This window comes from Achroia grisella, unplaced genomic scaffold (genome assembly GCF_030625045.1).
Source record: "Achroia grisella isolate CSIRO2021 unplaced genomic scaffold, CSIRO_AGI_Agris_v1 utg402, whole genome shotgun sequence".
In the NCBI taxonomy this organism is placed as follows: domain Eukaryota; kingdom Metazoa; phylum Arthropoda; class Insecta; order Lepidoptera; family Pyralidae; genus Achroia; species Achroia grisella.
This window is the reverse complement of record NW_026712841.1, coordinates 5,840,948-5,865,441: the sequence shown is the minus strand read 5'-3', so window position 1 is coordinate 5,865,441 and position 24,494 is coordinate 5,840,948. Positions and strand designations below refer to the sequence as shown.

Genomic DNA, 24,494 nt, shown 5'->3' with positions numbered 1-24,494 from the left:
CTAGGTTGTATTATCCGTCATCACAACCTGACTGAAGTAATTTTAGGTGCCTCGCAGTTTGTTCTACTGTCGTTCTATTGTCACTACCGTCACTCAATTGTCCAACAAAAGATTGACAATACTTACAGTATCTGGAGTTCCGTACGACAATTGCAAACTTTATTTAAACCTCAACCATATAATCTACGCAAATTATTTTAAAATAATAAAAAAAAATTATCGCCTCCCGTACCATTATTTGATAAAAGTGACTATCCGTAGAGAGTCTTTTGGCTACTACAATTCTACTCAGTGATTTGTTCCAGCATTCACCACATGATCTGCAATTGCTCTTATATGGTTCTCGATTTTTTACAGCTGCGATGTGTTTATTGGCCCTTTCGGCTATTGAGAGTTTTGTGCAAAATAGAAGTGGAGAAAGACGGGTCATTGACCTTCCTGGATATCATTGTTATGATCCTTGTGATGATTATCTGATGGCTTTAATACATCAGGTATAGGTAGTATAGTCTCCTCGTGTAATTAATTTGGATTACACCAATTACACTCATTTATCAAAAGTTAATCAAGTGAGGATCATAATTATGTATTATGATTGTTTTTACTCAAACGCATATGTATGTTAGAATATCGATTCGAATTGTTCTATTAAGGTTCTCGATCTTGGACTAATTTTAGCAGCAATTTAGTGAAATGTTGTAATAAACAACATTTGACTTGACTAGACCGAGAATCTCAGTTTAAAATTTAAATGCCTAAATTTTGCAAAATGATTATTCTCCTTTATAAATTAAGTAGCTATTGTCTGCGATTTCAGCTGTTTGTTTTTTTTATTAAAGATCGACTATTCGATCCCGATACAATAAGCCTTTACGCAAAATTTTATTACGATCCGTTTAATCATTTAGTCGTGGAACAAACAGACTGACACACTTTCGCATTTACGAGTATAAAGTATGGACGGATCAGCTTATCTAATATGCATTGATATGAATCCGTACGAATAATGTTATTAGCTAATTGGACATTTATGAAATGTTATGAAAGCCAGGAGAAAAAGCAGTATGTTGTAGAGTTTATTGGTAAGATGAATATCCACGACTGAGGAAATACGAAGATGTCATAATACATAAAAAAAAACAGCACCCAGCACCATCTAGTTCCAAACTAAGGAGTGCATGTGAGATGAAATACAAACCTATGGGAAATAATAGAATATTAAAAATATACAAACAAACAACAAACAGACCCTAAAATGAAATAAAATCCATAGTTTATTTAGCCCTTTAAATTACCACTACTGCAAGAACATTATATAGTAGAATTTTTAATAAGGACTTTATACCTACGTATTATAAAAAATAAAGTATGCAGACAAACTATTATATTAGTCAATTTTAATGCTATTGGCTAACAAGTAGTAATTGTTCCGAATAGCTGCGCGTTACATGATATGACATAACATAATGGTCAGCCAAGATTACTATGAGCAGATAGTTACCATGAAATCTGATAGACAATTATACTCTATGATTCTTTTGATCTACACACATGGTGTTAGAAATAGTTTGTGTTAGTGGGGGTTCGCCAAGGGGATGACGAAAATGGTACTCGAATAAAACTCATCGACGGGGGCTTTCACTTCAAACAAATGAAACGCGCGCTCGTACAACACTCTGTATACGCGCCTATTGCCAACTGATTCTGTTGTGCAGCGGACGCGGCAAAATCAAATTTCGAACTGTCAAATTCAAATATATTTTTTAAACTACAATTTTGAATTCAGAACGAGTGCTATTGTGATTGTCTTATGTAATGGATTGTTTGTTATAAAATTGTTTAAGTTATTAAACATAATAATAAAATTAATTTCTATAATAATTACTATTGTAATATAAACGACAGTAAACAATGGCTATCAATTGCATTGCATCATTAATGGTTTTCTACCTTGCGGTATTCTCCCACAACGGTGAAGCGGCTGAAAACGATAATTTACTCACAACACGTAAGTAATTATATAATTATTTAAGTACTGTTAATAAATATTGATTAATAATGCTAAACTAAAATATTATTATTCAGTATGAGAAAATGTAAAATTGGTTACATAAATACATGCGAGGGTCCTTCTTTAACACACTTTTACACCCTCATATAATTTTATACTTTCATTAACAATATTTACTTAAATACCTACAAAATACCAACATAAATTATATAGTAAACTTTCGAAATGCTATTGTATTAATTTATTTTCAGTAAATGCATATGTATTTAAGCGACAAACTAATATTTCCTTACCTATCCTCGCGATATTACGTTATTTGACATAATGCCATTTTTATTATTTAATTGAATATTCCTAAATATTATTATTTCATACAGAAACTAAGAAGGGATGATTGAAAGAAACCAAATAAATACAAAAAACTTTTATAAAAGTCAACACATATAAAAGGTAACTAAACTTTGATCACCTATATAAAATATATTTTTTGGGATAAAAGAATCGTTATCCATTCTTATGATACCGTCTATCTTAACATCAAATTGCATTGAGATACAGCCAGCCATTTCACAATTAAACTATAAGTGGTAATAAACAGCCAAACAGACAGATAGTCACACTTATATATATGAAAAACTGTACAGAAACAAACATAGATTTACCTAAAATACTTTGCTAATCTGCTTTAAATTATAGAAATCATAATAACTTTTAAACGACTATTACTTGTAGCTATACTGACATTGTGTTCTGTTTACATTATTTGTCCAAATTTCAGTGTCCAGAGTTCGACTCACGTTTTTACCTGTTTTATTTAGTTACTAGTGGCCCACCCTGGCTTCTTCTATGTGCTAATAATTTTATGAGTGTCCAATTTTCCAGAATGTTTCCAGGCATCTAGCCTGGAAAATTGTACCTTTGAAACAAAGAAAGATGTTTTCATTTTGGCCGTAGTTTTTTGTATATGTTATAAAACGTAACAAACAGATAGGCTCAAAATTCATCAAATATCCTTCATGTTTAGCGTATTTCATTTAAAAGAAATTTAAGGTTTTAGTGAAATTCGTCAAACTTAAAGGAATTATGATGAATTTCGAGCCCGTCTATTTAGTTTCCCCGGCTGAACAGTGGAACATATTTTAATGAAACTTAATTCAAAGTTTGTACCTCGAAGACGATATGTTCGTCTATTTCGGCTATCTTTTATCTCCAAAAAATATGAGGTAGTGATTTATATAAACGAAGTGTGGTTACAGTACAAGTCAAGGTGTGTTATGTGGCTATCAATATTGTATTTAAATGAGGTTGCTATATGTTGAGAAATATTTCATGTCCGCTCAGATCTACACTTTGACTTGTTCGGTGTCGAAATATTTTTCTTAGGCAATAAATTAGACATACACATTTGCGGGCTACAGAGATATATATATTTTATATGTTTATTGATATATATTTCGTTTTCTTTAGACGTGATTAGAAGTGATAGAAAAGAAGTGTAAGTGTACACTGATTGATTGAGAATACTTGACGGCCTCGGTGGTGTAGCAGTTTAGCATTTGTATATGAGCATGGTTGAGAGCATGATTGTTTGTATCGGTCTGGGTGTTTTCTATATATAATATGTATGTATTTACGTATATATGTATTTGTATCAGTTATTTAGTACTCATAACAGAAACTTTAGCTAGCTTAACTGGGGTCTAACTTGGGCTAAATTCACACAGCGCCAATTCACCAGACGCTGTGTAAATTTGAGAACTATATAAATAGAAATCCTTTACGAAAATCACTTGATCATAGCAGTAGGTTATGTTCTTCTTTAATGTATATCTGTGAATAGCAGTTAGGCGAAAATGCTTTGTTATGAAGATTAGATTTGGCAGTTTCTGAGGATAGCATTCTGCACGCTACTCTCCGAAATGGCTTAACAGAACTTAATGTGTTTTTTAACCTTGTTAACATAAGTACAATTTGTATAAATAGTATGATCCTTTAAAGAAGGGGATTGTTGGTAATGTTTACTAGTGGCTCCTTTGCTAACAATAGCAAAGGTTAATTTCCGCTCATTTTCCTTGGAAACCATTGTGGCTATTTTCTGGTGAATTTGCCATGATGGGCTAACCTCATACTCGTCTCTCTCATCTCATTACGATATAATGTTAAATAATATCTATTTTAAATTGTTATATTCCCAATAGATAACTGTTATATATAACTGTTCAGTCGTATATTATTATTACCAAGTACAAATTAATGTACACGCACAGTCAGCAATAAGATCTAATATTCTATCCATCCAGTCTAGTGAATACCACAGGCGTAAGGCGTTAGCGCAGGCAGATGCATCCTTCCTTATTTATCTATACAAAAAAAGTATGATTCTCTGGATATCGAGGAATTGAATTTTAAAAAATCTTCAAGGTCCGCTGTCTTAGGATTATTTTTTAAAATTTATAACCAACCAGGAACATTAGTTAATTAGAATATATATCTAAAGCTGCAGTAGCAGGCTCCTATCAGATTTAACTAGGGAGGGAGAGAACGACGAGTGGCGAAAGTGAGTATTAACGGACGTTGACAAAAGAACCCTTAAGGGTACTTTGCCTATGTAAGTCAACCTACAACCTGGTTAAAAGTCCCCAGAACTGCTTGGAGTTTTCTCTTTATCACCCGGCATCTGCACAGTGAATCCATTGAATGCTAAGAAGTTCATCTCTATATATATAATTTTTAACCACCTTCTGGCTCGGCCAATAGATTAAGTTGAGAATAATTTGCATGAATTATTATTTTTCTTAAAAACTGTCTCTTAACGTAATATTTATTTATTCGAGTATTATGTTTAACATCATTATTCAATCAACAAACTGTACATAATAGATGGTACCACTTTCCATAACGCACGCGGTCAATTTTTGTGCTATAGTATACCTAATAAGATTTGGTTGCACAATAATAGCCTATGGTCAACACAATTAAAGAAGATAATATTTTTGCTTATTTTTAAACTATTTGGAAACGGGTTTTAAAAGGAATAATTTTATGGTAGATAAAAAGATTATCATGTTAAAAAAAGGTTATCATATTTTTATGTAACTGGACATATGTATATACTGTATGATGTATGAGCGCCGCAGACAGCACGTTCTCATCTGACACCCGTCTTACCCATCATGCTAATGCATGCATGCATACTCTAGAATGGTAATTCATTCTAGAGCACTAGAGCATTTTGTCTCCGAAACCTGTATTTTCACTGTCATGTCTCACTCTCTAATCGAATTGCAGATTAAGAAGTTATTTGGCATTTTGTCTCCGAAACCTGTAATATCGCCAATTATATTTTCATCGAAGACTACGGTGAAGAAATATATCAGTAATAAAAATTGATTCAAGAGATTCCAAAACGCATCGTTTCTGTCTGAAGAAGACAAGTCAAGAAACGTTACAATAAACGCATTTTCCAGTTGTATGCGTCTTTTGGTAACGGCGCCACTTTGTAGTCAAAACAATCAAACCACGCAGTTACATTGATCTTTACAAATTGCTGTTAAAGGTTATCGTATACTGAACGACATTTTCATTTCCACAATTGTTTATCGCAATGTTTTATTAAAACAAAAAAAAAAAAACAATCACAACCGCATCAACAAAATAAAATCAAATGACATTCAAATGATAAAATACAATCTACTCTTTCCTTAAATTAAGTAAGAACTTGTGACAGTATTGTTATTTGAGAGAGGGGGGTACAGTGAAATCACTGATGGTAAGGGAAGTAGTTTAAAAGATAAAAATACCAATTAGCAAAAATACCATTAGCAATTTCAAAGTTAGAATAAATACCCAAGTATTTAAAAGAAATTTGAAAACTGAATTTACCAAATATTAAAGTAATATACCAAACTATACATGTCCCTCTGTAATATCTGAGAGGCACAACACTTATACCTAAGTAACAGATAGACTGTATAGGTTATATACCTAAAACAATTATGTTCAAAAGTAATAAAATTTCAAGTGTCTACGAAGCGATGTGGCACATGGTCAATTGATGACAGTCTCTTAAAACGGGTTACACACGACACCATCATCAGGGGCAATAGGCAGTGGTAGGCCATCAACGAAAATTGGTTCTAGATCACATAATTTTCACGTATTGTGACCACCCAGCCTATTTTAATCCCACTACCTGTGGGAAACACTATATTTATATTAATTTTAGCAATAATATATTAATATATGGCAATAATTATATATATGGCAACTCTTCCCTCGAACTCTCCCTACTTGTCACATAGTATACGCTCCATAGTTTTAAATACAAAGTAATTGTAAACGTCTAATTATACAGATATATATACAAATATAAGAAATTTAATGCAAATACAGATGTTCCACGAAAAACTAAAACTAATATAATCGCTTATTACCGTTGCTATAGTTTATAGTTTTCTATACCTCTGATTTTTATTTCAATTTCGTGTGTAGCCCTTACAACTTGAACCAATTCTTATATAACCTAAATGCTAATCAATCTACCGATAGTAGATTCAATTGTGTTGTTCTTAAACACTTTAAGCCTCCAATTAGTATTAAATACTTTCAATTTAGGCCAATAGGTCATATCCCTTGAACATGCGAGTTATGAGCTGAAGTTACTTAGTATTTTAGTGTTAATGACAACTAATTTACTGTTGTCGTCGGGAATAATTTTAAAGTCTATTAAGCGATCCATCCATGCCAAGGTCTAAAGTTTTATGAGTTTGTTCCGTTGATGAAATCGAGGGGCGATGTATTCTGCAAACAATGTTCGAATGTACTTTTGTTTGACAAAACCTTATTGCGTATGCCAATATGGTCACGTGATTTGGGCAATATTTATCTTTTTTTGTGATCCTCGTATCGGTCATTTATATTTTTTGTTGCTTATTGTACTTATGAATATTTGATTAGTTTTTTAGTGTCTATAAATATTTTAACAATCTTTGAATTTATTCACATTCTAGAGCGAAAGGGAGCTTCCCTTTCGCTCTAGAATGTGAATAAATTTAAAATGTGAATAAAAGTTTTAAAATTACTTATAGCTAGCTTAGTTCTGTACCTCATAATCTAAATTAGCCGTGTATTGTGTAGTTTTCTCCAGGCATAACCTGGTTTCCCATACCCATGGAGTTTATAGCGCTAGGTTCTTATGAAATTAACTGCGGTAAATATGCAGTATCACAACTTTGGATATATTGTCTCCGGTTTAAAAACGTATTATGCTAAATTGGAAAATGCAGATTATCATACAATAAATACTATGTGAAATAACTGTTACAAAGAATAACTGGTTTACTCCGATAAAAAAAAATATCAACAACTGATGAAATAGTGTGGGATAAACATCACGGAAACGAACTTTGTCTATTGCAGAAACAGTTATCAAAATGTTTTTACGTTTAGATTCGGCAAAGATATAGCGTAACAGAGACACAAAAACTAGATTCGGATTATGAACGTAGAAACCTTATGAGTCAATAAAATTACAATCATTATAAACAAACTAGCCACAGATGTCATAATAAGTAATATTACTTAAGGTACTATGACATTTTTTATATGAAACATCTTACATTTCGCTATCCTGCAATCTGTGAGAGTGATTATTATAGAGTATGCAAAGCGATGGAAGTAACAGGAAGTTTAGGAATCGCGCGCAATTTGAATTGACCAATGAGAGTTCTCAGTTAGATGGTAGGTACCGACCCATTTTCCGAGAGGTTGTTATCCAGATTTTAGATATTATGCATCTTTTGAGGTATTACTTTATCTTATTTTTATATGTACATATATACATTTTACAATTACATTCAGAAAATAATTTCTTTTCAACACTCATCATTCCAAAATTAGTAGTTTACTTTGAAAAGATTCTCTTACTTGATTCGTGTATTTTGGTTAATATTAATGGCTAATAAAAGCTAAAAACTAAGAACTAATCTAACAATAAGTTAAATAATTGTGTTAAGTAATTTTTAGCTTAAATCATAGGTCTTTAGAATTGTTTATGTTAAATTTATGTCAAAAAGTATATATAATCTACTTATATTTATTTCCTTCTATGTACATTTCAAACACGTTGACAAAACATTAATAAATATATATTTTTTATGTATTACTACCGGTAATAATATTATAGTAGATTACCTTTACCACTGACTATTAAATTTAATTGCATTATTGTACAATACATACGGTAGCCATTTAAAGAAAAAATATATACTACATGGTATGTACCGGTATTGAATTCTATTGTTAATAATTAATTTTAGATTCATCGAGCCTTGTCCGTTTATTTGTATGGGTTATAATAACTTTATGGACAGCTTTAAATACGTGCCTGGAGTGTGGGCCACGTATGTTATGATGACCTCCAGGTTGAGTAAGCAGCTGAATCAAGAACTATTGGGGTCTATCAAGTTAAGGAAAGTTATTGTGCATCTGTGTATATTATAAGTTATAAACAGAGGCGCACTTTGAAATAAAAAATATGTACATGAACTAAACAAAAAAAACTTTTAATTTGATGTATAATAAATCGCTAGTGATGTGATATTATGTATGTAGGTATTTGTCAATATATGTAGATAAATAATAGTAATACTTACGTATTACTATTATTTATCTGCTAAATGATCTAAAGATGTTCATAATTGTTATGTTAAACATAAATTTTATGTAAACTATAAAGTACTAAGAACTACATTTAGTATCGTTAACGAATACAATTACAAAAAATCGATAAATATAAATAATAGGTTGAATGATGCGAAATATGGATATTTTATTTTATTTGAATAACTTTATTGTACAACTAAAATATGGTAAATGTCTATTATCTACCAGTCAACCTTTAGGACGATACTCGTATCTGTGGTAAATTGTTTTATTACATATTTTATTTACAATATAATTTCACAATCGTCTAGTGAAGCTGTAAAGGGCAGTTGGGGCCAACAGCATTAGAGTAGAAAAAAAAAGAAATGAATATATAATTTCTTTGCGGTGCTTGTGAACCGTAGCTGCGGAGGTGAGCGCGTCGCACGCGCAGCCTTGACACCGCAGTTGCGTTCTGCTTGCGAAACATTTTGGTAGTCATATCGCGATGTCCGGATTGCGGCTCCTTTAGTTACCTGACAGTTCTAGCCGGCATCTTCCTCCATGACCATAGACAATACACACTGTACATATTAATATATGACTTAGTTTTCCTCAGTATATGTTATTAAATAATGGAATGATTTTACTGTACAATAAACTTTAAGAATGTATATTACCGTACAGCTGTAATTTCAAATTGATTTGTCAGATTCATATCAACTGTCGATGTCCTAATAGTATGAAAATAATATTTGACTACCACACAGAAAGACGATTGTCGTAAAAAAAATAGTGACAGCACAAAAGAAAATTGAAGAAATTTTAAATATGCTCTTTTTGAAAAATGCCATGATGTAATTTTAGTGAAAACCTCGCAGATAGTAAGTAGTTTCTTTTATGATTTCAAATTGTCTATGCTTATTGACACATAATGGACCAAGAGGGTTTTACAGCATTGTGTACCATTAAAAAAAACAGGTGGTATCTAAACAACTCCCACACAAACTCTACTACCACCCACCTCTAGCACCTACTATATAATTCTCACTCCTATTACCAATAACAATGAATTTACGAAACGATACACTTGATGTTTTTATCGTCAATACAATAACAAAATTTTTGTCTCAAATGCATGCGAATTCACAAAGTTTGTTCCATATTGTTTCCTAGTCGTGTCACAATCATATCGCTATGTGAGAAATGGGTTAAGACGGTGTTTCAACTCGAATTACAATGCAATTACGCATGGTGGTCGGATGGTTGCATCAGTTGGATTTCATATCTGAGTAATTAGATGAAAGAGATCAGTCATGTGTATCTTAGCGGTGAAGTTACTTCAAGCCAGCGTATTGTGGCTTTTCCAAATTTAATATTTGTCTTTGAACACGCTAAAGATAAGAAAAGGCAATTATATTACCCAAGTGGCAATAGTGTATACCTACATATGTTAGCGGGATGAACCTGACACAGGAATTTCTATGCTTACTGTTGCTTACTTACTTATCCCAACACTGTGTTTTTGTTACCGAATTGATTTTTAAAGAAATAAACATTTTACATTTTTTCATTTTTTATATGTATCGCAACATAATATATGGATTCAAATAATTCAGAAGCGTGCATATTCTAAAGTAAATAAAGATTTAACTTTATTCTATTTTTGTTCTAGTATTGTTCATTTTCATTAATAATGTAATAACGTTTATCTTCTTGTATATTGATGTATTTTGGTATACCCTTTACGACTCTGTTTATCCAGTACTGTGTTTTAAAATAGATAATAGATATTAATGTACCGCATCAAACAATATAGCGAACTCCTTTTTGGTCGTAACAATGTTAGCTTCTGCAATTAAATAGTATGTGCTAATGGATTTTACTAATATTAAAATCCAAGGTCAAGTTTATATTTGTTTGAAAACGTATGTGTTAATACATACTAAGTAAACATTTGCTACTAATTCTGAAAGTCTTGGATTACTAATATTCTAAATTTATATTTATTTCTCTGTAGTAAAATATTAATAAAGTTATTTCGGACAGCCAAACGCTGATTTATATTTTATTCTAGATTTCAAATAGATATTCCAGATCAATTATTATCTTTAATATCAAATTGGTTTTATAGTATATTTTAAGTTTTTAATGTATTGTATTTTAAACAGTAATAATATAATAATTTACTTTAAAATTATTAATAACTGGCGACCCACCCGGCTTCGCACAAGTGTAATGCTGATACTAAATATTACAGAATGGTCTCAGAGTGGACAGCAATATAAAATTTATAAATTCCGAACATCCGATATAAATTTCGGACCTAACCTTAGTTCCGGCGTGATTACTATAAATTATAAGATTTATAGCATTATTATCTATGACACTGAGGCGCAAGGTTGTGACCTAGCATATATTAATTAATAAGTAATAAAAAAGACATTAAATACAGTGTACAAAATACCACCCACAGTTTTAGAATAATAAATATGACATATTTATTAATAATATCCTGAAATTATCATTGGTTTGTGGTTCCAAGGATATTATAAAAAAAAATTGTTAATAAAACATTGCATTGCCTGATTTATCTAACTGGAATGGTAAACAACACAATAATTGACGACACACCTAATGGTAAGTGTCGTCGCATACAATATATTATGTACAGTGTGATAACGATATCATACTTCTACACCCTGTAATACCCACTGTTATATCTCACTCTTCTCCTGAATAGTTTAAAAGCAAACTGTATAAACAGATAAGTAAGAGGTAACTGCGCAGACATCTTCGTACAAAGTCTTCTTAGGTCTACTAAGTTCTACATATAAGACGGGTTATATACTTTAAAGTCTGCATCAACCTATTTTTCTTTCTGTTTTGCTGTCAACTTTAACACTTGAACTTGGCATTTGCGAATATTTCACCATTCAAACTATTATCGAGTGTTTATACCATCTATTATGTATAATTCTTTGCAATGGCATCTAGCAGTATATTCTTAAATAGTTAATTTACGTTCAAATATTATTCAATTTGTTCTGTGGATAAATTTTTAACAACAAATAAGTATTACTGCAATACTTATTTGTACTTAAAAAATTACCACATTTGTGCATAAAATTAAATATATAAAAATTCTATATAAAGATAAACATTTTTGCCACTGGTAGGTACTACTGGTACCACAATAAAAAAAATTAATACATTTTTTTTAAATCTTTACTGAGTTATTTATTTACATTTTGCATATAATTATAGACTGTAAGGAATACATATTTAATAATAAATTGTAATAATACAGAAATACTATGCACGTTATTAGTAAGCGTATGTATATGTATAAAAAATAAATAAACAAATTCATAACAAAAACGGCACGTGTGCACTTAAAAGAAATTATGAAATAAATAAATGAATAAATTTACTAAGAAGCGATGCGTCATTATGTGAATAAATTAATATCGCGTGATAGAAGAAAAGCACATAAACATGTATCTGTTGGCGGCGTAATGCAAAATACATGGATTTCTCACCGTAACTGTGTTTCTGTGTCAGCGCAGTCGCGGCACTGTGTCGTAACACAGTTATATAATGTGACCTTGTGCAACTTGATTATGCGAGATTCGGACGTTCAAGTTCAATTTCTTGCGTAGCGAAGTTCCGAACCGACTACAACACTGCTTTTCCAGTAATATGTATATAATAATAATAATAGTATTTAGTAGTATAAATAGGAATAAGACTAAGCTGTAACATCTAGATATAAACACAGACACAATATGTACATATTTTCGCAAAGCAAAAGAAGCGACGAAAAAAATGATGTGCAAAGAAGGACATGAACCTTCAGTTTATGGAAAATAAGGGCGTATCTTATAAAAAATATAATAATAATAATAATAATAGTAATAGCCCTGTTCAATTCACACACCGCCATTTAGCCCCAAGTTATATATATATATAAATAGACAGATATATTTTTGTAAATACATACATAGAAAACACCAAGACCAATACAAACAATCCTACTCATGAATATAAATGTTTGTACCGTACGAAAAATAAATAATAAAAAAATGCTAAACCGCTAGACAATCCAGACCAGGGCGGATCTACCTAAGGGAAAAGCCCTTAGGTAGATCCGCCCCTGGTCTGACTGCAAAAAAAGGCTGCAGCCCTAGGCCCCGAGGACACAAACGGCCCCCAGTCTACACTGAAACAATATTTAGAATATAAAAAAATATCTAGAATGTTAAAAAACCTGTCATAAAGTTGGCAACCCTGAGATCAATCAACACATGCAAGTGCGCGTCTATCGAAGGGAACGGGGAATTTATTGTCGCTTGTGTTTGGTGGTTGTATTTTTTTAGTTGAGTAATATAATTAAGTAGGTCCCTTAGTAGATTTAACCCAGGGCCTCACAAATTCACGATCCGCCACTGATCCAGACTGTTTTAATACATGTTTGACTTTGATTAAATATTATACGTACCTAGGTACCTACATCACACTCTTAACAATAAAACAGCGCGTTTTATTGTTATGCGTTAAACCTCTAAACATTATATTTAAAGACATTTTACTTTGAAATTGAAACTTTGAAGCCGATATCTAGCTTTTTTGACATAGTGTAGTTGTTTTTAACCGTATGATATATTGATTCTCTAAACTTATATAAGAATTTATACATAAATAATGTGTTTTTCTACAAATAATATTCAAACCAAATTAAATGGAAAATATTAATTCAATTAGAACATTTTATCCGCTTCTGAACGTTATTTTAACATTCGCTCTAACGGACAAGAGGTCTCAGCCTGCACAGTTATTTCTTTGGTCAAACTCTATACGCCATTTTTAAATATTCTGCCTACAGAATATAACTAATTCCAATTTCAAAAAATAAAACTAACGTAGATGTCTATAGGGAATATAAAACTTATTGTTATAAAATAACGAACTGTTGTTGTTTCTTGTATATATTTATAAATAATCTGTAGTAGCGATATGATGTGGAAATATTATTATAATTACTACATAAATTTTAATTCGTAAAGATAATATTTGTAGTGTAATGCGTCGATTTAATTATGTAGGTTTAAGTTGCATAACAAGCAGTATGTGTCCCAAATACATTAGAGTAAATGTGAAACATGGCAATGTACCTAATGATTTTTGGTGGGAAAAAGTGTGTCAAGTCTATGGTAGGTGTAAAATAACGTTTCTGTACTGCACTGCAATTAATCACTCCATTTAATGTTATAGATACAGAATACAGATATATTCTGTTGACAGTTACTATTAGCAGGTATCGTTCTGGTTCGTTATAGTCAGGTATATATTAGTGGATAATTATATATATATATATATACAGGATTATTTGTAGAATAGATATATGGGTTGCCATATATCTATTCTACAAATAATCCTGTATCGTATGACATCTCTGGTTTTTCAAACATATGTAGGTTACTATGACTATTTACCATTAGATGGACTGTATATTTGATTATCACTGTTGTGTTATAAAAAGACGATATAAAAATGGACATTCGAAATATTGAGCTTTTGACACAAATTGATCACATGAACGATCAGGTAAAAATTGATTAGTTAATTTTCAATACATTTATCCAAAAACTGTTTTTTTTTTTTTTTGACAATTCACACAGCGCCATCTAGTCCCAAGTTAAGCTAGCTAAAGCTTGTGTTATGGGTACTAGATAACTGATACAAATACATAGATATATACATTTTTCGTAAATACATACATATTATACATTGAAAATACCCAGACCGATACAAACAATCATACTCGTGAATACAAATGTTTGTGCCGTGCGAGGAATCGAACCCGCGACCATTGGATATAAAGCGGTGTGCTGGACCGCTATACCACCAAGGTCGTCGATATTTTCAATTTTACTTTAGTTATTGTTATTAGACTGGTATCGAATTTTTTTTTATTATGACGTTGGCAAATGTATGTTTGCATACGGTCCGTCTGTACGGTACGGTAACGGTTACCGTATATATGGACGTTTGAAACACCAGGGGTATCACGTGTTCTTAAGGTTCGGTCCTTTAAGAAACTTTATATAAACTTCTTGACCATGCTGTAGTCTCTTGAGCAAACCTCGGCTGATAGTTCATTCTATATATTCACACAATCTATGTGTACGAGGGAGGAAGTTTCTCTGAAACCGCACTGTAGGAGATCACTTAGTTCCAACATGTGTGATCGATGTTTACTAGCTGAAGATTTATTTACTAAGTAAGGGTATTATGTGAGTTAGGGTATCAAGATGGATGATGAGTTTTCGACAGTAGGATACTTTTTCCTCCTTTAGTTTTGGGACCAAATCATTACATGGACTGAGAAATAGCTTATTTATTATTTTTCCATCATATGAAGCTAATACTAGAATATAGGTAAATATAAATTTATATTTATGACTTAAGATCTTCCTCATTTCAATTACATTTAACATCGTTTTTTTAAATGTATATTTGATTTTGACTTAAATGTACTTATTTCAGGAATTACCATTTCATTTTATACATTTTTGCTATTCGATTCATTGTGAAATTTGAATTGAAAAATGCCTATTCTAGAAATTCTGGATATATTTTTTGCCATTCGATTAAATCTAGAAGCTATTACCTACTTTTATATTTTGTAATCATACGTGGAAATAAAATTTAATAACATTTTATATCAACGATATGTAAATAATTTTACACAAATAGCTCCAGGCTAATTAAAATGTGAAACATGATAACATCGTTATGGTCGCAATTATTTAGGCATGACATTATTATCACTTTATCACTAGTGTTAAAAATAGATTTATCATATTTATTAGCTAACACTGGTGGTATTAAAAACAAAAAATACTTTTTAAACAATAGGCATTAAAATATATATATATATCTATATAAATATATCGTGTTCGTTATTACTATTATAATTATGGACTAAGATAAAATTATCTCACATGGTCTATTTTGTATCGAGTTACATTCAAAACCATTTCATATTTTGGTTTTTTTTCTTTAAGTAAGTCAAATTTACAGATTTTTATAAAGTTTTTAACCTCTATAATAATTTAAATAATATTATTATATGTTAATTGTAAATAATATTTGACTTTTACATATATACCATATCCTCAAATAGTTATATCTAAATTAAATATTATATTAGCCACGATAAGTTTAGTTATGTCCACTAAATAATAAATATAATGAGACGCAGTTAATATTTGTATGAATGAAATGTAAATAAATATTTATCTAAACTAACATTATAAAGAGAAAACAAATTGATGTTTGTTTATAAGGGATATACTCAACAAATACCATACGTACGATTTCTAAAACATTTTCAGATATAATAAACTACTTCATCAGCAAGGGACATGCCCTCTATTTTATTTTTAAATAAAAAAGAATAATATATTCCTGCTGAATTTGAACGCTGTGTTGTCAGTTAAATATTAAGATAGGTTTGGTAAACTGTGGTATAAAAATTGTGGTGTGTAGCCAGTTCACTAACTAAAAACAACAAACAGAAAATATCGAAAATAATCTTTGGATAATAATTCAGTACTGACTAATTAGTAAATTCATATTATATTTTAAAGTGTTTTCCATGAAGTATTACTTTTGTACTCTTTAAATTTACGCTAGTTTGTAACAGTGCTATTCTATGCATGTAGAGCACAATAGAGCGCTGACTTGCAAATTTGTTAGATCAGTGCTCATCCTTGAGTTAACTTGATTCGATCAATCTATCGCATACAAAATTTTATGGTACGTAGACTTAGATTAGAGCAGCTCCTCAAACTATCGTAATGAAGTTCTGATGAAAATGGAATTTATTTATTTCAAAAATATTTCTTTATCACATAATCAATCATTTTGAGTGCCATTTCGTTTTTTAAATAAAGACTATAAATATTGTTATGGATATGGAAGAGCGAGCTGAGTTTCTTATCAGTTCTTCTCAATCTCAAAATCATTCCGAAGTGACAGTAGATTTTACATATCATAAGATTCTGTAATAGACCTACATGAATAAAGATATTTTAAATTTTGAAATTTTGATAGTCATCACATTGAATTTCATCCGGTGCCTATTTATTATCTATCATTGTATTCTATCAGCATATACCTATCAGTACCAGGAGGGGTCATCATAATTGAAAAATAATCTAATAATACTTCTCTTCTTATTCGATATGCCCTTGACACAAAGGTCGTGGTCATTATGAAGTGGAGTAATAGGCAGATGTCATCCGCCTTACGACAACTCGCCATTTCTCCCAACTGGCTGCCATTCTGGTACATTTGTGGAGTGGACCTTCATAATAACAACTGCAAAAATTATCCTACAATTTCGTAAATTTTTCATTTGGCGTTATTTGCCAACAGCAAAGATTATAATGATATAAATAAATTCATGCGCTTAATAATAATATCGCGTGTACGTTTCACTATTAATTTTTCAAAGTATCGGTCATTGTACTTTCGTCACCTTGGGACCGGTTTCTTCACCCACTGGTACACTTAATGTTACATAAACTGGTATTTGAGTAGGTAGATATAGAAAATACAATGTAATAAAATTGGTCACATGAAATATATAGTCATATGAAAGAATGCAAATGTGCTCCAATAACCTAAATAAAATTAATAAAATCTTTTTTTTATTCTTATAAACTTATTTATGAGTTAAAATTTTCATGGAGAATTATACCTACCATGTGATAACCACTCTACTCATAACCGCTGTGCTATGTGTACTATACTTTCCAGCGAGATATAACAGCAATTTCAACGTTTTCTTCTTCTCTTACCATATTTTCCTACAGGCACTAGAACACATTTCTTATGAGATGAGGAGATTATTAGCATTGAGCTCTCTTGTTTTCCTTGCTAGCAATGTACTAAGTAAGTTTACTTCCACGTGGTCTCCTTTGGAAACCGTTTAAGTTAATTTCTAATGAATTCGCCATGATGAGGTAGCTAACTTGATTACTCTCTAATCTGACCATTCTTTATTGGCACTCCAAAAGTGCATACGGTCAGCGAAGTCGTGCGTATAATTATACATACATTAATAAAAAAACGCGGTTCTCGTGGTCTTACTAAACATAACTGTTTTTCAAAATCTCCTGTCATTTCGTTTATTTACTTATTTTTTGAAACTTTTTTGGATGTTTGATGAATCTTTAACATACGCTTGTAACAAGTCATATAGAGGCATGACACATTGAAATTTAGTCGGTCAGCTAGTTTCCCATTGTCTGTCATATAAAAATGACATAATCTTAATACTGCAAACTTTTTGACGATAGGTCAACTTATCGTGAAGAATTTATCTTTAAATTAGTTATCATTTCCTGGTTGTTATGACTTATAATCTTATGAGTTATCAACTTATTAAAGATTATTCACTCTGATAACTTGACCAAATAGCCAATTGCTGATCGATAAATGGTCTTTAAAAAAGCAATCAAAAGTAAACGTATTTAAAATAAAATTTTCTTAATTTCCAGCGGAATACATCTTACCATGCAGTCGGAGTGACCCTCAGTTGGATGCCTGTATCAAGAATTCATTCAACCACCTGCGGCCGTATCTCGCCCGAGGCCTACCTGACATTGGAGTTCCTAAAGTAGAGCCTTTAATAATCGATCGACTGGTCATGGAGAACGACGTCGGACCTGTCAGGGTTACAGCAGCATTTACCAACATTACGGTGAAAGGACCCAGTAACTACACTATCTCTAAGATTAGGTAAGGCCATTTACATGTCTACTTTTGTCATATCCCCCCACCCTATATATATAAACAGAACGTTGTGGAATCATCTTCTATCAGGTATTTCTAAACCGATTCCATATTCCTTAAACCTTCAAGGTAAAAAAGAGCTTATTCCTTCTCAAAATGTCGTCAACGTAATTGGAATTCTCTTGGTGTTGCTCATGGACGGCGGTAATCTCTTATCAGCAGGCGAACAGCAAGCTCGTCTGTGTGATTACCATAGTATAACTCATTGCCATTTATAGAAACAAGTTGCTATTCCAGAGAACTAACATGCCAGGCCTCCACATTCTATAATTTCACTGCTCTACCCACTGCCTATCCTCTTAAATGAATTACGAGTATCGTACATAGTATAAAACAAAGTCGCTGTCGCTATCTGCCCTTATGTATGTTTATATCTTTAAAACTATGCAAAGGATTTTGATTGGGTTTTTTTAATAGATAGAGTGATTCAAGAGGAAGGTTTATATATACATATAATACATGGGTGCGAAGCCGGGCCGAATAGCTAGTATCTTACAAAGCAAGCTGCTTAGCACCTGACATAATAAATGATACAGAGGCATCCACATACCATAGATGACTTTGTTCAAAGTCTACATAATTGATATGGCTATATGTCACTTGAAGAGATCCTCAGTCACTCATCTCAGTGAATAATTTATTATCTTGTACTATAACAATGTAAATGAAAGTTAAATAAATACAGAAAACATTGTAATGTTGCAATATTGTTTTACCTGCCATTTCGCAGTAAAAAGTGAGTGTAAGGATGTCGAAATAGACCAATCTACCGTTACCATCTGTTGGCTGCGAAGTGGCTTATGTAAGGATGGATAATGGTGAAACAATGTACATAATATAATTATGTTAGAGTTTTTGAAAATACTTTTTTATTATACATTGTATACCTACTTATGTTTTTGTACTTAGTTTAGTACAAAAACATAAGTTACTTAATTACTCAGTTTCAAATTATTTTGTGTTAGAGTTTTCATAAAATTATTTTGTTCTAATTTTGAATAGAATTCTAAGTACCGAAAAGTGTTATGGAAGTAGACTTTTCAGGCGCCAAGCAGTTTGCTTTAAAAGCTGTATTTCGGTGATATAAGGCGTGAAATTACAGGATAAGCTGCATAACATCTTACTTCTCCAGATTGACAGCGCTTGAGTGGTATCACGGCCGTTATATGATAACGATATTAGTAGTAGTGCTATTTCATGTATATAAGTGACGGTTACCACTTACAGTTGCGCTGTCAGCTTGTTTGCTATTTCAATTACGTAAAAATAATGTAAAAATAAAGAAAAACAATTTCGAAACGCCATTACTAATAAATGAAGGTTCTATAATTTAGACAAATTTAAAAGGAAATGCGAGATATTAAAAACGGCTTCATACATAGACTTGCTATTGCCTGCGATTTTATCCATATGGAATTAAAATATTTTCATTTTAAATGAAAGTAACCTAAGTTACTCCTTATAACATTAACTATCTGCGACTAAAAGACTTGATAGACATTTTTTTTAAATTCATATTTTTTTTTATTATGTAAAATTATATTCCTATGCATATAGTGTAAATAAAGAAATTTTTTTATGCAAGTACCGGATGTACTACATATCCATTTAGAGAAAGGTTATTAATTTGAAATTATAAACAGATACATTCAATTTTATATATTCCTATAGATTTTGTACAGTTTTGAAAACGTTTCCATTTTAGGTCTGATCTCAAGAAGCTGCGTATTGACATGGGAGTGTTACTGCCGCATATCGAGATGACAGGCCGGTACGAGGTGTCCGGTCAAGTTCTGCTCTTCCCAGTCCGATCACAAGGAGACTTCTGGGCTGAGTTCAGTTAGTATACCGTCATCTTAATCATGATCTTTTCACTTGTATTTTATATTGATAATAATAATAATAATGATAAATATATAAATGTAAAAGTGAGTTTGTTTATACGCTCTCAGATCTAAACAGACAGTCATAAATTTACATGTAGGGGGCACTAGCTGTGCCCTCGGTTTCAACTGTACGAATATTTTCGTGTATAATATTACTGTAAAGTCTCATCAAAATCCATTCAGTAGTTTTGGCGTAAAAGAGTAACAAACATCCATCCATATGATTTGTTACTCTTATATTGTTTTGCTGTTAGCCATCCATCCGTCTATTCAAACTTCACTTAATATTAATAAGATTTACGGTCTAGGATATACTGTACTGTTCGTCGGTCTGGCTAAGCTAGTATTTATAAATATTTGGAAAATCCAAGCAAGCATAAGTATTATACGTATATTTATGCTTGCTTGGATTTTCCAAAGTACAAATAAACCTTTAATACAATTCACACTTATAAATACAAATAAAAAATAATTCTCAGCCGTTCTAAAGTATTCCTTCACACAATTACAACCATTCGGAAAGTCACATTAGATGATTTCTTTTATGTAATTGGACGAGTAAACAAAATAAGCTGACGCCTCATCTGATGGTGATCGGTAACCGTTGTCTACATGTATGAAAATCATAGACATGTTATCATGTGATACCCGTGAAACCAGTAAAGCATTACCATTCCAGACGAGAAAGATGTCACGCCTCTTATCTTTGACTTCATGTAATTATAGTTTTAATAATATTTATTGACATAAGTGGAATACTGACATTTATTATTTTATTGTAGTGCCTTTTATGATGTTTCTAATGAAAAGAAATTTAATAGTTAATTTTAAACTTTCGTGTTTAATATACAATATTTAAATTATTAACCGGGTCTTACCACGAATAATTTTATGGCAAATAAAGGTATTTACCTCTCTCGACGTTTCGACTAGGACTAGGACTAGGCACTAGCCATGGTCACGAGCTGACTGGAGTAACAGCGATGTCAATGTAGATAGGTGACAGCAGTTTTTTCTTCATCTACCGTCACTATATTGTTTAACGAAAGTTCGAAAGAAATTTAATGACATATTGTATTAAAATAATTATGATATCAATTTTAATATTTGTGCTGAATGTCGTGTACTTTTATTATACTATAACACTATAAGATCAAAATTACCATGTAGCAAGCAAATAAATAAATAATTATAATTATCATCCTGTAATATTACTTCCTCTGACTGAATCTGTGTCTAACACTCAATAAAGCTTACGAAGCAAGCTGCTTGGTATTATTTATATTGTTAACCGGGCGCTAACGGGATTAGACGGGCGAGGAAGGGCATTGTTAGTAATATAGACTAATAAGCCCACTGCTAGCAATGTATCATGTCAGGTTATCCTCCTCCACTGATGCCCCGCCAGCGTAAACCGTTCAGCGTAGGTGGGAGCATCATTCCATTAATATGCATAAAAAAACCCGGGCCAGAAAACGTCGAGAGAGGTAAATATTTTATTTTCCATAAAATTAACACGAATAATTTTATGGTAAATAAAATATTTACCTCTCGCGACGTTTTCTAAATACCATAATATATATTATGTTATGATCCGGTTAATATTATAAATAATGTGTATTAAACACGAAAGTTTAAAAATAAGCTGCTTGGAGTCTGAATAGTAAGAGATGATATTTATTTATTATCATCAGCATATCATAGCTGGATGTCACCAAATAATGTCGTTCAATTATTTCCAGGGGACGTGGCTGCGATCGGTAGGGTTTTCGGCAAGGAGGTTGAAAGGGATGGAGTCCAGTACATGACGGCCGACAGAATGCTCGTGGACTTCAAATTAAGGACGTCCAGGTTCAGAGTCAGGGACACTGTTAACTTCGGGAGCGTTATTGGTGAGTAATTCAATAATATAATAATAATAGCCCAGGATAATTCACACAACGCTATATAGTCCCTAGCTAAGCAGAGTTTGTGTTATGGGTACTAGACAACAGATAGATATTTACTTAAATATTATTTTTAAAAATGTATACATGATATAAATAGACAACACCCAACCCACCCCAAAAATGTTTTTCTTATCTTTTGTGACATATTTTTTATACACACAACCCTAAATTTTCACCCCATCAATCCATATATTTTAATAGAGATAGTAATTTATATGGCAAAACAACTTTTAACGGAACAGATAGTTGAGAATAAAACACAAGTAGCAACAGCAAGACAGACAGATTAATTATTTATTACATTACTATGACGGTAGTTTCAACTACTACACATGGAAATAGATGGCGTTAGTTTGTTTGTAAAAAAGTAGTAATTTGATAATATGATCTTATTAATATTATAAAAGCGGAATTTTGTGAGTGTGGATGTTTGTTACTCTTTCACGAAAAAACCACTGAACAGATTACTATGAAACTTTACAGTAACATAACAATAATATATCGGAATAACACATAGTATATAATTTAAAATTATATTATATAATTTGGGCGATATATTATAATAAGTGTGATACAGACGAAGTCTCGTGGATCAGTTAGTGTGATATAATTTATGAGACATAGTTTTCTCAAAAAAAAAGAATCGATCTATATCGATAAGTCGATAAGTCGAACGACTTATATATTAGCTACTGAATGAGCCTTTTTTATATTACTTTAGAAGAAAGTGGCATATAAGCAATAGTTGCTTATATGTATTGCCAATTTCCTTACCATTTCTGCAGACTAAAGTGTTTACCCCCTTATCATGTAATAATGAATGTCATCATCTATAATTCCAGGTGAAGCAATGAATCAGTTTTTAAATAACAACGCAGCAGAAATCATTGAGGAGATGAGGCCCGCCGCCTGCGTGTCCATCGCGAAACACGCCAAAGCATTTCTAAATATGGCCTTCTCTAAAGTGCCTATCGACGTTTGGCTGAAACCTTAGATATTTTGATATATTTTACAATGGTGTAAATTTGTTTATATGTAAGAGGCGTGACCTAATTGACTGATTGATCTATGAACGCACAAGTTAAACTGTTAGTTTTAAAAAAACTGCAATATATAACAACATAGATTTCCTCTATGATAAAAGCATTCGCTAAGAAAGAATATTTGGAAATTCATCCCTAAATGGGTGAAACTGTGGTTCAAAAATTGTATGAAATATTGATATTTGTAAAGTACATAAAATGGTAATTAGAAGTTGTTCGACATTTCCACCCCAAAGCAAAAATAGGTCATGAATTACATTAGTAAATCCCTATTTTTTATTAATAAAAACTGAGAAATGCGTATTTCAGTATTTTGCAAACAAATATTTCTTTATGCAAAATTCAAACTACCATCTGGGGTCTGAATTTAGATTAATAAAAATTAAAGATGTATCTGAGGACTTTTTGTGAATTTCATCCCTTAGGCAAGCAAAACAGGTGATGAAAGCTTATTTCATATCATTCAATTTTGAACATTGGAAAAGTAAAAGGACATGGAAATTTTATCTCTAATAGATTTCCATACCGCCTGATACAAACAAACTCTTTGTTACAAAAATATATACGAGCAAAGCCACCGGTGCCAGCAAGATTTTTCTTTCTTATAATTCTAATTCTGGCGTCTTATACTTACTTAAGAATATAGAAATATCGTAAGGAATATTGTATTATAATTAATATACAAATTTTAAGCTTTATTTATTTAAGTAACAACCAAAATTAGTAATCGAGTTATTTGATAAGCGTTAAATTAATTTAAAGTGAACACTATCTAGTTGTAAAATTATGTTATAGGAATGATTGTGATGATGTAGGGTAGTTTTGTAACAAAACCAGATAACATTTATATTGATATAATAAAATTATCACAAATTAATAATGATTTTTATTGCATTGATATTTATTCTAGTACTAGAAAGGATAGTACTACTATTTTATATTATACCGAATTACTTGTATGTATATGGATTTTTAATGTTTTTTTTTAGATGGAATTTAATTTATAAATGTGTGATTTGTAACATACTGCACTTCGATTATAAGTAACAATAGTGTCCAAATTTTTACAAATATCATATTTTAAAATCAGATTAAC

General features: G+C 31.3%; 1 protein-coding gene across 1 annotated transcript; it reads left to right on the top strand.

The window, feature by feature from the left end:
• The first annotated feature begins 1,706 nt into the window (after window positions 1-1,706).
• Window positions 1,707-23,622, top strand: LOC131844396 (protein takeout-like). The gene is made up of 5 exons (XM_059193278.1): window positions 1,707-2,008; window positions 18,226-18,466; window positions 20,226-20,359; window positions 22,149-22,298; window positions 23,198-23,622. Exons 1-5 carry the CDS (start codon window positions 1,912-1,914, stop codon window positions 23,347-23,349), a joined length of 774 nt encoding a protein of 257 aa, XP_059049261.1. The 5' UTR covers window positions 1,707-1,911; the 3' UTR covers window positions 23,350-23,622.
• Window positions 23,623-24,494: the final 872 nt, after the last annotated feature.

Coding starts and splice junctions, on each gene's coding strand:
- LOC131844396 (XM_059193278.1), top strand. CDS start 1,912: ATGGCTATCAATTGCATTGCATCATTAATGGTTTTCTACCTTGCGGTA. Junction 2,009..18,225: donor CGATAATTTACTCACAACAC/GTAAGTAATTAT, acceptor CTTAATTTCCAG/CGGAATACATCTTACCATGC. Junction 18,467..20,225: donor TACACTATCTCTAAGATTAG/GTAAGGCCATTT, acceptor TTTCCATTTTAG/GTCTGATCTCAAGAAGCTGC.